Genomic DNA, 16,866 nt, shown 5'->3' on the forward strand with positions numbered 1-16,866 from the left:
CTCAGGGATCAAACCCAGGTCCCCTGCACTGCAGGCAGATTCTTTAGCAGCTGAGCCACCAGGGAAGCCCAAGAATACTGGAGTGGGTAGCCTATCCCTTCTTCAGGGGATCTTCTCAACCCAGGAATCGAACCAGGGTCTCCTGCATTGCCTGCAGATTCTTTACCAGCTGAGCTACTATGAAGAACATTGCTCTACCAGAGCATTGTTATTTTTAATGGAAGCAATTAAGCCTTTATTATAAAATCTTCTTCATAGTGTGCTCTTGGGAGATGAAGACCTTAAGTATCACACCTTTCAACCTAGAGATTTCATCTATTGGAAAAGACACCTCAAGAAGGACTCTCTTCAGCCTCCCTGGAAAGGCCCCAGCTGCTGCTAACCTCCCCTTGTGCTGCCAGACTCCAGAGAAGAGACTCTTGGATTCATGTGACGCATCTAAAGAAAGCACCAGACCCTGACTGGACCTGCACACCATCTGGTGACCTGAAGGTAAAGATTTCCTGGAATTGAAGCAGATGACATGCAATGAGGCGGCTTGCCCCAGATGTCTAGACAAGGCCTGTTAGAAGGTTCAATATTCACAGATGTGACTGTCTTTCATCTAGACTATAAAACTGACCCTGGATTCTTAGCCAATTGAGTCTCTACATTTGCAACCTATAATCTGTACCACTGATGAAACATCTGATTCCAAAGATTTTCTTGGAGATAACAATACTGTCTAATTACTCCATGTTTATTCCTACACTGTGTCATTCCAAAGTTCTTGTTAATTCCTTCAGTTTTGAGCATAACTTTGCTTCCCAGTTGGCACTAGTGGTAAAGAACTCACCTGCCAATGCAGGAGACAAAAGAGATTCGGGTTCAATCCCTGGGTGGGGAGGATCCCCTGGAGGAGGGCAGGGCAACCCACTCTAGTATTCTTGCCAGGAGAATCCCATGGACAGAGGAGCCTTGTGGGCTACAGTCCATAGGATCACAAGAGTTGGACACAACTGAAGTGACATAGCAACAAATTGCTGTATTCACTCTTATAAGACACAGACTTTTAGATAGGAAATTCCTGAGAGGTGTCCTCTTGGCCACCCATCCCCCTTGATACTTAAATGTGACCACAGTGGGTGTCCAATATGTGCACTTTCCCTCTGACATAGGACAAGACACTCAGGAAAGGTCCTTCCTGGCATCCAGGGACAAAAGGTGATTGAATGCTAGTTAAAAAAACAAAAAACCCTGAGTCTTGATCAGGGATGCTCTGGGGGAAAGATCTTGATCAAAAGGGAGAAATGTGAAAATTAATCAAGGGAAACCTTATTAAAATGGACTGGGGAGGACAGAAAGGGGAGTACTTGACAGTCAATACACATCCCAACAGGAAGAATCAATACAGATCTCCAGCAGGAAGTAACGCTACTAGCGCCAGCAGAGGGAAGAAAATTTTTCTCCTTTCCTGGCAACAGCTTAGCCAATGGGAGACTGTCACAACTCAGCCATTGAAAAGTCACCATATTTGGAACTCCCAGTTTCCTCCAGCAAGCTTTATTTTTTTTTTTTTGAAATATTTTATTTATTTATATCCAGCAAGCTTTATAACTGTCCCTCCTGACTTCCATGTCTCTTCTATAAAAGAATTCCCTCTCCTTTGCTTGGGCTTCCCTTGTGGCTCAGCTGGTAAAGAATCCTCCTGCAATGCGGGAGATCTGGGTTCTGGGTTGGGATGATGCCCTGGAGAAGGGAATGGCTATCCGCTCTAGTATTCTGGCCTGGAGAATTCCATGGACTGTATAGTCCATGAGGTCACAGTCTGACAGGACTGAGGGACTTGCACTTCACTTTCTCCTTTGCTTAAGAAAATTTACAAGGGTTTCACCAGTTGTATGTCCCAAATTGCAATTCTTTGCCAGTGTTAGTGTTAGTCTCTCAGTTGTGTCTGACTCTTTGTGACTCCATGGACTGTACCCCACCAGGCTCCTCTGTCCATGGACTGTTCCAGGCAAGAATACTGGAGTGGGTTGCCATGCCCTCCTCCAGAGGATCTTCCCGACCAAGGAATCGAACTTGGGTCTCCCACATTGCAGGCAAATTGTTTACTGTCCAAGCCACCAGAGAAGCAGTTCCTTGCCACTCCCAAATAAATCTCTTTTGCTGGTAAAATATCCGGCTGTTTTATTGTTTTACGTTAACAACTGTTTTTTTGGCCAAAGTCACAGTGGAAAATCAGAAGTCTCCCCAGTGTCCCTACATGTGGGAGGAGACTATTCCCTCCCCCCACCGTAAGCAGATAAGGCCTGAGTGATAGTGGCTACAGGCCCACCCCACCCCACGCCCTGAGGGAATCCCCTTAGACAGCTGGATAACCATGACCCCCCCAGGCAAGATTCAGGCCAAGGTGGTGACACCACTCTAATTTTCCCAAACCCCTGTGCAATTCAGGGCTTCCTTGGTGACTCATTGGTAAAGAATCTGCAATGCAGGAGATCTGGGTTCAATTCTTGGGTCGGAAAGATCCTCTGGAGAAGGAAATGGCTACCCACTCCAATATTCTTGAGTGGAGAATCCCATGGACAGAACCTGGCAGGCTATAGTCCACGGGGTCACAAAGGAGAGTCAGACATGACTAAGCAACTAAACTAGAACAAAAGAGCTAATGATGCTGTGGAGCACTTCTCGACCAGCCTTGTGCTCAATGCTTTACTTGTGCCCACTCAGTCCTCCCAGCCCTTTTGAGGTCAGGACAGCTACTACCTCCATTTGGGGCAGTGAGAGGGATTACTTTCCCAGAACAGGGAAGCCTGGTGCGCTGCAGTCCATGGGGTCACAAAGAGTTGGACATGACTTAGCAATTAGACAACAATCTTCCCAGATAATCATTGAAGACCACAACTAAAACACAAGCAATCTTATATCTTCACCCTCAATCTGCTTTTCAGTTTCTGGGCATTTCAGAGTGACCTGAAGCCCAAGCCAGAACTGTCCGGGGGTGGGGGTGGGGTGGGGAACCTCCTTAAGGGGATATTTATCACATTCGTTTTCCAGGCTAAAGTGAACAATTTGGGGAGAGGAAGTTTGTTATCTCGGGACTAGCCCATTACTTAAGTTGTGAGCTAGTCTGTGGATGCAATAAAGATTTTATATTCTAACGGTGAATTCACAGCATTAAAATATCACTGAAACCTTTTGCAGAGCTTACAGACAACAGCATGGTCTTGGCAAAATCTTACAGTTCATCAGGCCCACCAACTAAAAATTAAGCCATTAATTTTTAATGGGGGGATGGAGCCTCTTAAAAAATTAGTCCCTGAAGACTTTATCAGTATTATTGCACTCTTTCAAATGTGCATAACATGTGACCACTTTATTGTGAGGGTCTACCGTATACTAATGTGTGTGCTGCTAAGTAGCTTCAGTGGTATCCGACTCTGTGCGACCCCATAGACGGCAGCCCACCAGGCTCCCCCGTCCCTGGGATTCTCTAGGCAAGAACACTGGAGTGGGTTGCCATTTCCTTCTCCAATGCATGAAAGTGAAAAAATAAAGTGAAGTTGCTCAGTCGTGTCCGACTCCTAGCGACCCCATGGACTGAAGCCCACCAGGCCCCTCCATCCATGGGATTTTCCAGGCAAGAGTACTGGAGTGGGTTGCCATTGCCTTCTCCGCTAATGTGTGTACTCAATCGCTAAGTTGTGTCCGTTTGCAACCCCATAGATTGTAGCCCGTCAGACTCCTCTGTCCCTGGGATTTCCCAGGCAAGAATATTGGAGTGGGTTACCATTTCCTTCTCTGGGGGATCTTCCTGACACAAATCCATGTCTCCTGCGTTTCCTGCATTGGCAGGTGGATTCTTTACCACTGAGCCACCTGGGAAGCCCACCGTGTACTAGAAGGGGGCTCAGATGTTTCCTGGCCTGGGTTCCTGGGGATCTGTGGGGTCCGCCTTCCTGGTCAGAGCTCATGACCAGTGTTGCTCCCCACAGGCCTGTGTGTGCACCTCACCCCCCGCAACCATGGCCCTGGTCAGCATCAACCAGCTGCCTGAGAACATCCTGCTGGAGGTGTTCATGCACGTGCCTGCCCGCCAGCTGCTGCGGAACTGCCGCCCCGTATGCTGCCTCTGGCGTGACCTCATTGACCTCGTGTCCCTCTGGAAGCGCAAGTGCCTGCGGGAGGGCTATGTCACCGAGGACTGGGACCAGCCTGTGTCCGACTGGAAGGTCTTCTACTTTCTGTGCAGTCTCCGAAGGAACCTGCTGCGCAACCCGTGTGCCGAAGGTGAGCAGGGGCTGCTTCCCTCCCTTTCCTGAACCTTAGGACCTTTGCACTTGCTGTTCCCACACTACCTGGACTGTTCCCTCACCCCCCTGCCCCAACACTCACGCTCCCTTGGTCCTTCTCATCCATCAGATCTCAGTTCAGAGATGTGCCCTGATCCTGCATCTGAAAACAGTGTCCCCCACCTCTGTCACATCGCCCCATTTCCTTCCTTCATTGCACTGATCATAACCTAGAATTACTCAATCTCTTGTTTTTTTTTTTCCCCTCTGCTACAAATTTCAAGTTCCTGGGGCCTGACAGATCTTGCCACTTGGCACCCTGTGCCCACATAGCAAGTGCTCAGGACGCATTGGTTGAATGAATGAGCATACACCCGGCCCCCCTTCCCATCTAGTTCAGTCTTTGCTGCCTAAGGGCTATGTGCAAGCTGGCTATGTACCTGGTCTGAGTCATTATCTTCCTGTCACCTCATGATACAGAGGACGAATTTTGAGAGGTGACTACGATCACGTGGTTTGAGGCTCCAGTTTTGCTTATGTTCTCTTATATTTGCCAGGGTTTGTTTATTTTTTTCCCCTTTGTTAGCACCTTCATTTCATATCAGGCATCATGCTTCCTGCTGGGATATAGCAGCAACTGATTAAGAGGCCTAGTCTGTATGCTTAGAACCCTTTTCATGCTTGTTTTCTCTCTCTGTTCTCACGAGCATCATGTAGGTTAGCCAAAGAAAAAAGGTAGGGTCCATTTTATAGATGGGGAGTATGAGGCCCCCCCAAGATGAGTGTCTTGCCCAAAGATCTAGAACTGCCCAGCTTCTGGAGTCTGGTCCTGACTACTAAAGTTCCTCAGCCCCATAGACAGCGCCCCACTCAGTCTCCTGGCCTGCCCCCAATTCTGCTCAGAAGCTGCCCAGCAGGTCCAGGCCACCAGCTTGGCTCATCCAGCCCTGCAGAGCTGGCCACCCAGCCTTGCTCAGCTCTCCCAGTGGGCCTGCCCTGGGTAGTAGCCCAGCTCCTGGATTTCTGAATTCTCCCGGTTCTCTGCTGGGGGGCCCCCAGGGAACCTGGGGAATAGATGTGGGCTCCTAGTAGAGGGAGTAGTGTAGTAGTGTTAGTCGCTCAGTCGTGTCCAACTCTTTGCAACCCTGTGGACTATAGCTCCCCAGGCTCCTCTGTCCATGGGATTCTCCAGGCAAGAATACTGGAGTGGGTTGCCATTCCCTTCTCCAGAGGATCTTCCTGACCCAGGGATTGAACCCAGGTCTCCTGCACTGTAGGAGTCCAGGGAAGTCCTAGTAGAGGGAACAAAGGAATAATTTGGAAAAGCTCCCCTAGTGATTGTTCTGGAAAGCCTGGAGAGGAATCACTGTTTCGGGGGAGACAGAAAGGACAGCCTTATGCCTCCAAACCTACTCTGCCAACCTGGTGGGGAACCTGTCCGCAAATACACAGTTACTACACAGCACCAACCCAGAGGATGCCCGGACCCCGAGTCCTCCGTCCTGCCCAGGGCAGCAGGTTCCCACCACCCACCAGCAAACTCCCCTTGGATCTCAGTTCCGTAGTTGACCTCCCAGACGTTGACTTCAGGGGGACTGCCAGAAAGTGGTCTGAGGTGGGATGAACTCACCTCTAACCGTTCAGAACAGAATTACCCTCACGGGCCCTGCGTCATTCAGTGGTTTGAGAACTGAAACTTGGGTATTTCCCAGAGCCCCGCCGGCAATACGGAAGTGAGGAAAGTTTGGTTTAGAATTTCTGCTTATACTTTTTTTTTTTTTTTTTTGCCACCAGCTTCACGTCAGGAATTTAGCCGGTCAGAAACAAAGTGGGAAAGTGGGAGGGGAGGGTCCCAGATCAGAGCTGATGTGATGAGCACAGGTCGGAATGTGGAGCAGTGGGGGGTGGGTCTTTGCAGGGTGGCTTCAAAGTGGCGTGGGGGGCATGCCTTGAGATCTGAGCCTCCCCAACCCCTGCCCCGCCTCCCAAGACCAAGTGGAGAGGGCCAGACTGAGCATTCACACAAGGGATCTCCCTGGGGCTTCTGTTTTTTCCTAGAGGATATGAAATCCTGGAAAATCGACTCCAACGGAGGGGACCAGTGGAAGGTGGAGAGCCTCCCCGGAGCACACGGCACAGGCTTTCCTGACTCCAAAGTCAAGAAGTACTTTGTCACGTCCTATGAGTAAGACAGAATGAGTCGAGAAGCTGTGTGGAAGGAGGAGGGTCCAGACACCTGCCAAATCCCAAGGCCTAAGTGAGGGCCTGCCCATGAAGCTCCAGGGAGAGGGTTCCCAAAACCAGCTCAGGGTCTACTGCTGCCTAGAGCAGGAGTCAACTCAGCAGCCACGTTAAGAGACAGCAGGGGTGGAGAGCAGATTGAGGAGGCAGGGAGCCTGTTTTGGTGGTGAGGCTAAGTCAAGGGAGATACAGGCTGTCCCCAGTCTAGGGACCTGAGTTTACAGGTGCCCTCCTTAGGGTGCTGGGAGACTGGGCCTAAGGACTGGGATGGATGCAGCCCAACACAAGTGGGTCAGGCTCCCCGCATGTTCCCCACGGGGCTGCCAGGAAGCAGGAGCCAGAGTCCACAGCAGCAGTGACTGGCCCGCAGTGATCGAGCGGGGACTGCTGGGTCCCTTGAACTACCCCCCTGGGTCCAGGCCATGCCTGCAAACACATGCCTTTCCCTTTGCTCCCCAGCATGTGTCTCAAGTCCCAGATAATAGACCTCAAAGCTGAGGGCTACTGGGAGGAGCTACTGGACAAGTTCCGGCCGGACATCGTGGTTAAGGACTGGTGAGTGGGGGCCCCCACCTGAGTCCCACACTCTGCAGCCCTCCCTCTTTTCTTCCTGAGATCCCCTGTAGGGAGTGCCTGCTGAACCCGGCAGTGTCCTGGGGCACGGGCTGCCCTCCTTCCTGCTGACAGAGCCAGCACTTACTCATTCAACACCTGCCTCCCACCACCACCACTGCCCTGCACCAGTAGATTTTAACCCCAGTTTACAGATGGGGAGACTGAGGCCTACAGATGTGTTGTCACAAACAGGCACCGGAGCAAAAGATACCAGAACCCAGCCTCCTTGGACCTCACAGATACTCACATGCCTCCTTGCCTGTCTGCTGCCCCTGCCCCTTTAACCGTTCATCCCACGACTCTATCCCAAGCTCCTGTTCTGTGCCCAGTGCTTTGCAACACTCTGGCCTGGCTCAGGGCAGAAGCTGAGCCCCAGTGCCAACCAGGCCCACCACTCTGAGGGTAGAGGGTGGGGTTTGAGGTGTGCAGAGCTACAGAGGTTTCGGAGGATACAGGGGGGCTGACCAGAGGCTGAGCTCTGTGTCAGCCCCATCACACAAGCCCTCCCTCCCAAACCTCCATTAAAATGTACAGGTGACACACATCTGACAGCCCAGGCCTTTATCTCTGTAGAGAGCCTGTTGCTTTTTAGGTTGAAAAAAAAAAGATTACATTGAAATCTCCACTGGAACACCCAAGAAGGTAGTTGCCCCTTTTCTCAGATGGGCTCATTGAGGCCCAGAGCAGACTGTACTCCAGCGGGCACAGTGGGGCACAGGGAGCACTGCAGCCACCTAGGCCTCATGGGCAGAGCAGGGCAATGAAACTCGGGGCCCCAGTTAATGGGCCTGCTGGTTGCCTGCTTCCAGGGCCGCCTGTCTTGGGGTCCCTAGTCCTGAGCCCCGCCCTCCCACAGGTTCGCCCCCAGAGCAGATTGTGGCTGCACCTACCAGATCCGAGTACAGTTGGCCTCGGCCGACTACCTCGTCCTGGCCTCCTTCGAGCCCCCGCCCGTGACTGTCCACCAGTGGAACGATGCCAAGTGGACAGAGGTGAGGCCTCACCTGCTTGCCCCTCGCCACCTGCTTCTCCCAAGGCCAGGATGGCAGGAAATCAGGGGCAGCCCCAGGGCCCAGAATGCCCCAGTCCACTGCCTGGAGCTCCTGCCTTCTGGCCGGGAGGCTCTCCCTTGCAGGACCTGGCTCCACCCTTCCCTTCCTCAGCTCAGCCATCATCACTTCTCCAGTCCTAGTGATTGCTGTCTCTCCCCTCCCCCCAGGTTTCCCACACCTTCTCGGATTACCCTCCAGGAGTCCGCCACATCTTCTTTCAGCACGGGGGCAAGGACACCCAGTTCTGGGCAGGCTGGTATGGGCCCCGTGTCACCAACAGCAGCGTTGTCATCAGCCACAGGGTGACCAGGAACCCGCCCCACGCCATGGCGCAGCCCTAGACCTTGCTGGGGCCAGAGGAGGCACCCCACCTTCCCTCCACACTCCATCTCCATAAGCCATCTCTGACTGTCCTCTGACAGCCATCCATCCGTCCTCTGCCTGGGCTAGCCGAGTGCCAAAGGTCCCTTGCAGGCAAGAGCTGAGCCTGTAGGGGGCAGCCCCAGCCCTGACCTGGGCTTACTGTCACATAACTCTGACTTTTTGTTGTAATAAACGTTTTCAGCAGAACTCGCCTGGGACTGGGGCCAGGGGTGGGGCTACAAGGTCCTTGGCACTTGGGCAGAGAAGCAGCCCCTTCCCTCCAGATAGTGACAGTGCGGCTCAGCCCTGGGAGCGCTTTATTGAAACAACTCACAGCACAGTGTTTGAGACAGACAGCATTGGCCGGCCAAATCCCAGAAGGCTGAGAAACTGAGGTCCCAGCATTCTTCCCTGCCCTCCTGGCGGAGAAGGGAGCGATTCCTCCACGAAGGCAACCAGGCCTGAGCAGCCCAGGGCTGGAGGCAGGGGTGGTCCATACACAGAGACAGTAAGAGCACTTGGAATCAGGGTGGCCCTGCAGCACGGCCCAAGGCTGGGCCCCCAAAGTCCGACAGTCGTGGCTTTCCTGGGGGGTACTGGGGAGGGCAGGTGCATCCTCAGCTGCTTTTATGCGCCCGCTCTTCTACGTAGAGCTGCATCTGATAGACAGGAATAGACACCATAGTCAGACAGACAACCAGGGCACCTCCTTTGGGGAACCCATGGGGTCTCTGCCCAGGGTGGGGCTGTGTGGCCACTGCCAGGGGTTAAGAGAAGAAAGGATTGGGAGCCTTATGCCAGGCATGCCCTGTCGTTTCCCCTGAGCCTTTGTCCACAAGCCATCTGGTGAGGCCTCAGCACAGGGGCCCCAAGCAGCTCACCTTTAAGATGTCTGATGTCATGGTCTTTAGAGGTATCAGTCGGGGGTCGTGCATGTGGACATCCTGCTCGTCTGCCAGGATCCAGGGGAAGTCCTGGGGAGGGGACCAAGGGAAGGGTAGCAGGGGGCTGGCTCATTGCCCATCTTCACTTTGCTCCCCACTCCCCTTCCAGAACTGGCATCCTCAGACATCAGGAAGCATCAGAGCCACCAGAGAATTGCTGTGGTGCAGAGTCCCAGGTTCCCCCACCAGAAAGGCCTAGTCTGTAGATCTGAGCTGGCCTGGGAGCCCCAGTGACTCAACATGCCCCAAACACCAGTTTGGAAACTGGATCAAGGCTCCCCTCCTCTCAGCGCTGAGTGCCCAGGTGGGGCGCTGACAAGGTGGTGACCACAGAGCTGATGCAGGAGAGCTACTGATGCCAGGCGCTGCCATAAGCAGTGTGATGAGTACCCGGCCAAGGCAACACCCCTTCTCACACAGAACTCTGATTCTCAGCGCCTCCCGACTGTCTCCTGCCCACCATCCTACAACAGTCCCATCTCTCACCTTGATGACCTGGATCTTCTCCATGTTGCGAGTGGCGGCTTCTCTCGTGTGCACTAAGACAGTGAAGGTACAGCCTAAAAAGGCCAGAGTTCGGTCAAGCCTCGGCCACCCCATGCCTGCCACTGGACACAGCCTTTTCCCACACAGCCTAACTGGCACGGCAGCTCCACAGAGTGTGAACCCAGTGCTCAGACAAGACACTCAACAGGGAGACTTAACCCCAGGTGGAGTCAATCAGGGAGGCCTCCTCAAGTAGGAGGGTTCTTAAGAGGGGTTCTACAAGGCAGGAAGGAAGAGAGGAGGCTTGGTGCAGCCAAGCAGGGACCCAAGGACACAGGCCAACACGGAGCCATGGAAATGCCCAGGGAAGGGGTGGGGACGAGCACACCTGGGGGGTTGTGGTCCAGAACAGCATCACACACACTGATCTTCAGGATGAAGGCTCGGAGCAGCTGTTCCACGTGAGACAGCAGGGAGTCGGAGCTGGGAAGGAGAGAGGAGGAGGTTCTCCCAGCACATGGGCATCCCCCCTCCCTCTGGCAGGCAATCAACCCTGGAAGCAGCCCTGGGGGTAGAGGGCCTGGCGCTTCTGAGGGCCTGCCTACTTGATTCCACATGGTTAAAATCCTCTGGGGAAAAAAAAAAAAAATCCTCTGGGGAGTTTAAAACCAAAGCCTTGTCCCATCCCAGGCTAATTAAGTCAGAACCGGTTGGTGGTGAGCATAAGGAACCCTAGTAGGTGGTTTTAATGTGCAACCCAGTCTAAGAACCAGGACACCAGGCCAGGAAGGGACAGGGCTTGCTTGAGGCCACACAGCAAGTAGGGACAGATTCTAGTGCCCTGACCTTACCACAGGAAGCTGGCAGCTGACCAGCCCAACACAGCCACCCAAGGTCAACTTCTAGTTGACTATGGACTGGATGCTTGACTGGGAAGTCAGGAAACTGGGTCTGTGTCCTGGCTCTGGGTGACCAGGTCAAGATCATCTGAGAACCAGGACACAGTTGATTGATTTCTGCATCTATAAAATGAGGTTGGGACCAGCCATTTGCCAATGCCGTGATTTTCCAGGTGTGATACAGGAGGGATTTCTGTGTAACCTGTGTGACGTCCACAGAGACTGCTGGGTGGCCAGCTGTGCCTCGGCCACTAACAGGCCTCATTAGGGTGGCACACCTCACCACGTGTCCTCGCAGGCCTTTAGCAAGGCATTCGGGGGTTGCCTTAAAGGGGTTAGAGTAGGGGTATTGCTAGGGAGCCTGTGGATGGGGAGCAAGGCAGCGCACCTGATGGACAGCAGCGGGGGCTGGGTGATTTCAAAGACGAATTTCTCCACTGGGCGGTGCTCCTTGTCCAAAATCACTACCACCACTTTCTCCACGTCATTCTGCAAGGACAAGAACCCCCTCCTCCAGAGCTGGGTCCCTGCCTCCCCTTTCCCCCGCCCACTCCACTCCCTGCCACCTGCTCCCTGCCCAGGGAAGGTTGGGAACGACACTCTCAGTCCTGCTCAGCTTCCAGGCCCAGAGTCCCTGGGATCCCAGAAAGAGGTTTGAGAAGTTGAGCAGGCACCCCAGTGGTACCCACGGAGAGGAAAGGATGCTGGGTCCCATTGTGATGCTAGGATGTCTCAGGGAGCAGAACAGATAGAGGGAGGAATCCCTGAAGGGCCAAGCCCAGACAGAACTTGGGGCAGAGGGAGAGAAAGGAACTTGGGAGAACGACCCAAAACCCTCAAGGCAGGTCCCACTCAGCGAATTCCAGGAACCAAGGCTCCAGGCCCAGCATGCCTTGAACATACCCACATGCCCTGGGGCCTGTCCCTGGGCAAGGGTGGTCTCCAGAGAGCAGGGAATAGGCTTCTGGGTGTTATTAGTCATATGGACCCGAAAGTGTCCCAGCATTGCCCCATCCTGGAGCATGGAGGGGCACTGGAGGCAGGGTAGGCTGGGGGCCTGGTGTTCTCACCTTCTCCAGGAGTGGCTTGACGCAGTGCAATGTGTCCTGGATATACTGGTTCAGCTCCGGGTGACAGGACATCTACACACAACCCCCACGATGGCTGGTGAGGTTGCAGCACTGATGGGGGGACCCCTGACACCCTCTCCAGCTGCCCAAGGCCCTGCCTGCCTTTGGAGAAAGGCCCAGCTCTTCCCTAGGGCTCCCCGCTAAGAAACAGACTACCCAGCATGAGGCTAAGAACTGAACTATCCACAGAGGGGAAGAAGTTAGAAGATCCTAAGAATTCAGTCCCAACATCAGCATTTAATACAGCATTAGGAGTTCCTAATGCGAGGCCACTGAGCTCCTCCAGAGTCTAAGATGTCTCTAAATTGTGGAGGTTTGGGTATACGGGCATTTTTCCAGAGACGAGATTCAGGAATTTAATCCATTTGAAACATTAAGAATCTGGAACTAAGGACCTGAGTGGCCTCAGGCTTAACTCCTCTTTGCTTACTTCATCTGTGGAAGATCTCATTTAAAAAGAAAAGGGGAGGATTAAGTGAGACAAGTACCTAGTATACAGTGTTGTTTAGTTGTTAAGTTGGGTCTGACTCTTGCAACCCCCCCATGGGCTGGAGCCCACCAGGCTCCTCTATCCATGCACTTCTCCAAGCAAGAATATTGGAGTGGGTTCCCATTTCCTTCTCCGGGGATTTTCTGGACCCAGGGATTGAACCCCGATCTCCTGCATTGGCAGGTGGATTCTTTACCACTGAGCCACCAGGGAAGCATGCTACGCAGTGGGTACTCAGTCAGTGCTGATTCTTGTTTTTCATTCTCCCTATACATCTTTTTGTTGTTTTTTGTTCCCCACCCCCACCCATATCTTTTAAGCTTCCACCACCTTCCAGTGTTCAGTCACTGCTACTGCTGCTGCTAAGTCGCTTCAGTCGTGTCCGACTCTGTGCGACCCCATAGACGGCAGCCCACCAGGCTTCCCCGTCCCTGGGATTCTCCAGGCAAGAACACTGGAGTGGGTTGCCATTTCCCTCTTCAATGCATGAAAGTGAAAAGTGAAAGTGAAGTCGCTCAGTTGTGTCCGACTCTAGCGACCCCATGGACTGCAGCCTACCAGGCTCCTCCGTCCGTGGGATTTTCTAGGCAAAAGTACTGGAGTTGGGTGCCATTGCCGTCTCAGAGTGTTCAGTCATTTGTTCTAATATTTACTGAGTGCTTTCTAAGGGGCAAGAACTTCTAGAGGCTGATGATATAGTCACATGTATTTACTGCTTCCTGTGCCTTTTAACCTAAAACAAACTGTTACAATTAGGGTAAACGAGAGGAGAGAGAAGGTGCCTGAGTTTATAGGAATCCCCTCCAAACTAACCATTCATCAGCTTCAGGAGACCTTTAAAAATCAAAGATGGCGGGGCAGGGGGACTCTTATCAGAGGAGCTGGTCCCTAACTTCTGGCAAGGGGAATTCCCAGTTCAGAGAGGAGGGAAGGAGATGCCATGGCAGTGAGGGATGGGAGGTTGTGGAGCTATTAGCTGCTTCTGTGAACTAGAAGGCAAGGTTAGGCCGCTGAGGAATGAGGGCGCTGAGCCTGAAGGTGGAAGAGAGTTAAAAATCCCCTCTCCATCCGCTCTGTGATTCGGCGGTGACCCAGTGCACCCAACCTGGCTGTGGGGGCTCACCTGGACAGGCACGTTGTACTTCTTACGCTTCTGGAAGATGCCCACCGGGTAGACCTCACGCACGTAGAGGATCAGGTGCACCGCCACCTCCAGGAACTCGCAGAGCACATCGGCCACCACTGAGAGGGGGACAGAACCCGGTGCGCTCGTGGAGGGCGGGGGAGCCCGCTAGCCCTGGCCCTCCCTCGCCCCCTGCCCCAGGTCCAGCCTCCCTACCTTGACCAAAGTTGAGGTCCTGTCGCGTGAGCGTGGTCATCCTTCCAGACACCTGGGGGGTGGGGCAGGAGCTAGTTCCAGAGGCCCAGGCAGCCGCAGGGCCCGCCCACTCCCACTACCCCTCCCCTCGACCTGGGAGGGAAACCGGGTAGGGCTGCCCGTCCCTTCTCATAGAATCAGAGCAGCTGGGAAAGCGCCCCCCACCACCCCCGCCCCACGCAGGTGTTAGAGCTGGGAGGCAGCCTAACGCCTGCGATCAGCCTCTGTGCACTGGCCGCTTCGGCCTGCAGTCTTGTGGCGCTAGGAAAGGCCAGAGTTGTGCCCGCATAAAAGGGCACGGCAGCGGCCTCAGAGGGAACAACTGGATGCGCAGGGCCGGGAACGTAGAACTGGACACGCGGAAAGCGAAACTAGGCTGGAAATAGGACTTCACCCTCTGCGAGGCTAGATTCCTCCCCTGCGAGAATCCCGCCCCTCCCCTCTCTCCCCGTACCGGCTCCGGCCTCGATTCCCGGCTAGGGGCCCGGCCCCTAGCGAGGGAGACCACCGATCGGGTTAATTCCGCGCGCCTCCCGCTCAACCCGCGGCCAGGGCGCCGCTCCGTGACGTCCGCGGCGCTCCGCCGGGTCCTAACGCCGGCTTCCAGCCACGCCCACTCCCCGCTCAGCCAACCACGGGTGCGGGAGGGAGGGGCTGTCACAGGGGTGGGCCCTGTCCGGGCGCCAAAATGATCCCAAGTCTGCTGATGCTGCGCCACGCCGCTTCCTTTCAATTAAAGGTGAGCGCAAAAAAAAACCACACAACTTTGGTCTCCACTTCGGATCGCAACATATTTTCCTCCTCAGGGCATTTCTCTCGCTTTAGGACGTAAAGGACGAGGGCGGGTAGGTGTTGCTGGTGAGAGCCACTGTAGGTCACAGACGGGCACTCTGGACAGCGACATCTACCGCTAGCTCCAAAGTCACCATCCCCGGAATCTCAGCTGCCCAACCGAAAGTGAATCCGCCGGCTCCGGGGCGGGGATAGGGGAGGACCGGCGAGCACCTGGGACGTCCCCGTTCCCACCGTCATCTGGAGCCTAAATGCAGCCAGTCTTTACCTCCCAAGAAGAAAAAACCTCCCGGGATATGCATCGTAACAACAGCTGACATTTATAGAGCCGTTTCCCAGGTGGGTCAGCGGTAAAGAATCCGCCTGCCCGTGCTGGAGACGCAGGAGACAGGGGTTCCATCCCTGGGTGAGGAAGATCCACTGCAGGAGGAAATGGCAACTCACTCCAATGTTCTTGCCTGGATAAGCCCATGGACAGAGGAGCCTGGCAGGCTACAATCCATGGGATGGGGTCTCAAAGAGTCGAACACGACTGAGCATGTACACAAAGCACAAGAACAAGCCAAGTGCCAGAGACTGAGCTAAGTGTGTCCGTGAACCAGCTCACTAAATTCTCAAAACAATTCCACTGCAACAGTTGCTATTATTGTCCCCGTTTTACAGATGAGCCAAACAAGGGTCAGAGGGGTGAAGTAACCTGCCCGAGTTACACAGCTACTGGCGGAGGGTGTGGACACAGATGTCTTCTGCCACTTCACTTTATAGCCCGAATGTTCCCCAGAGGCATGGACTCTGGAAGGGCTGAGAGGATCCTGAGAAATAATATTAATATTAAAAATAATTCCTAACATGAACACCCACTATGTTTCAAGTATTGATTTCTTTAATTTTTTCATTAACAATAACAGCCAAGCCTCCATTTTACAGTCCTACTTCATAGATGGTAAAACTGACTCAGAGATGTTTCCTAATTTGCCCAAATCACACAGCTGGAATACAAACCCAGTTCTGACTTCTATTCTAACTCCAGGGCTTCAACTTATTTTCAACTCCTTTATTTTACAGGTGGAAAAACTAAGGTCAGGGTAGTGGCTGTGGAGTATAGACAACAGACCAGGGACAGAAATCTGGAGATCTTGTCTCTGACCTCCAGGGACACAAAAGCTTGTTAGAAATCATGCCCATCTGTTGGTACACAGATCTAGCCAAGAAAGTTTACTGTTTACTGCTTAGTATCAGCAACCTGCACCCCTTTCACCCCAGATGCTTTCAAACCTGCATTCACACACTTCATATGGCAGTGGTGATGGGGGAGAGAATAAGTAACCTGGCCCATTAAGCCAAAAATGCCAACAGAGCATTTCTCAGAAGCAGTCCCAGGAAATCTGCATCAAAATCCCCGGGGAGCCCGTTAAACACTTGGAACCTGGGCTTCCCAGACCTATGAGATCAGTCGGGGTGCACAATAGGGCACTGGCCCTTTAACAAGCTCCCAGGGGGCTGATGCCAAAGAAAGTATGGGAATTGCAACCACCCTAATTGCTTAGGGAAAGTCTGCATTTCATAATATTGCAATGTTTAACCCAATAGAATGAAGGATTTAATTTAGAAATGGATGTGCCTGGCAGCACAGCAATCCTTCCCAAGATCTGGAGACCCTGCCCACATCACATAGGAGAGGACCATTTCCACATGGAGCCAGCTGAGCAGCTCACTTGTTTGTAGGCAGGTGTCCCCTGGCTCCTTGAGACTTAATCACTGTGGATGCTTGGGAAACTGGGGGAAATGAGTGTCCCTCTTTGCCCCTCCCTGGAGGTTGCTCATGCAGCATTTTTATTGGTAACAGAAAGTGGCAGTCTTAAGGGGGCAATTCCTTGTGAAAAGTCCCTTAGGATGGAGCTCTAGGTAGCAGAAGCTCAGAGCCCAGTTACTGTTTCGGAGTAGCCTCCAAGGCACAATGCAAGTGACCTGGGGACTCATGCTAGTGTTCCTTCCATTGACCCTAAGCTCCAGCCCCCTGCCCTAAGAAGACATAGTGCAAGCCACTCAGAGGTCTCCTGCCACACACAGCTGAAGAACTTCAGAGAAACCTTGGTAGACAAACACCCCAAAACTCACATTTTTCCAGTGAGGACACTGAGGTCCAAACAGCTTTGTCTGACCCTGGGGTACCTACCTTGTCAACTAGAAACTGGATAAAAA

The 16,866-nt window shown here is 53.3% G+C and overlaps 2 protein-coding genes across 9 annotated transcripts in view; one reads left to right on the top strand and one right to left on the bottom strand.

The window, feature by feature from the left end:
• The window catches only part of FBXO6 (F-box protein 6), an 18,013-nt gene extending 9,261 nt beyond the window's left edge, over positions 1–8,752 (top strand). For 4 of the 7 annotated variants that reach the window (XM_070385235.1, XM_070385233.1, XM_070385238.1 and 1 more), the window contains exons 3-8: positions 307–492; positions 3,978–4,272; positions 6,333–6,459; positions 6,975–7,070; positions 7,987–8,122; positions 8,350–8,752. In XM_070385235.1, coding sequence (XP_070241336.1) covers positions 4,008–4,272; positions 6,333–6,459; positions 6,975–7,070; positions 7,987–8,122; positions 8,350–8,523 — 798 coding nt within the window. In that variant the 5' untranslated portion in view covers positions 307–492; positions 3,978–4,007 and the 3' untranslated portion in view covers positions 8,524–8,752. Of the gene's footprint in view, positions 1–258; positions 493–3,977; positions 4,273–6,332; positions 6,460–6,974; positions 7,071–7,986; positions 8,123–8,349 lie in introns of all 7 variants that reach the window. The other 3 variants (XM_070385240.1, XM_070385234.1, XM_070385239.1) reach the window with 3 other exon arrangements.
• A 93-nt stretch (positions 8,753–8,845) lies between these two features.
• MAD2L2 (mitotic arrest deficient 2 like 2) lies at positions 8,846–14,455 on the bottom strand. 2 transcript variants are annotated; one of them, XM_070385245.1, is made up of 9 exons: positions 14,327–14,455; positions 13,834–13,885; positions 13,618–13,736; positions 11,945–12,016; positions 11,263–11,363; positions 10,364–10,458; positions 9,976–10,049; positions 9,427–9,519; positions 8,846–9,204 (listed from the first exon to the last, which is right to left on the bottom strand). In XM_070385245.1, exons 2-9 carry the CDS (start codon positions 13,871–13,873, stop codon positions 9,163–9,165), a joined length of 636 nt encoding a protein of 211 aa, XP_070241346.1. In that variant the 5' UTR covers positions 13,874–13,885; positions 14,327–14,455; the 3' UTR covers positions 8,846–9,162. The 2 variants fall into 2 exon arrangements, with proteins under 2 accessions (XP_070241346.1, XP_070241348.1); XM_070385247.1 differs by lacking the exon at positions 11,945–12,016.
• Between the last annotated feature and the right edge of the window lie 2,411 nt (positions 14,456–16,866).

Source organism: Bos mutus, chromosome 16, assembly GCF_027580195.1.
Source record: "Bos mutus isolate GX-2022 chromosome 16, NWIPB_WYAK_1.1, whole genome shotgun sequence".
Classification (NCBI taxonomy): Eukaryota; Metazoa; Chordata; class Mammalia; order Artiodactyla; family Bovidae; genus Bos; species Bos mutus.

Excerpts from the sequence above, each read along its gene's own strand:
- MAD2L2 (XM_070385245.1), bottom strand. The coding sequence starts at position 13,873 with ATGACCACGCTCACGCGACAGGACCTCAACTTTGGTCAAG. Across the intron at positions 13,737-13,833 it reads GGACCTCAACTTTGGTCAAG|TGGTGGCCGATGTGCTCTGC; the intron begins GTAGGGAGGCTG and ends TCCCCCTCTCAG. Across the intron at positions 11,364-11,944 it reads TCAAGCCACTCCTGGAGAAG|AATGACGTGGAGAAAGTGGT; the intron begins GTGAGAACACCA and ends TTGTCCTTGCAG.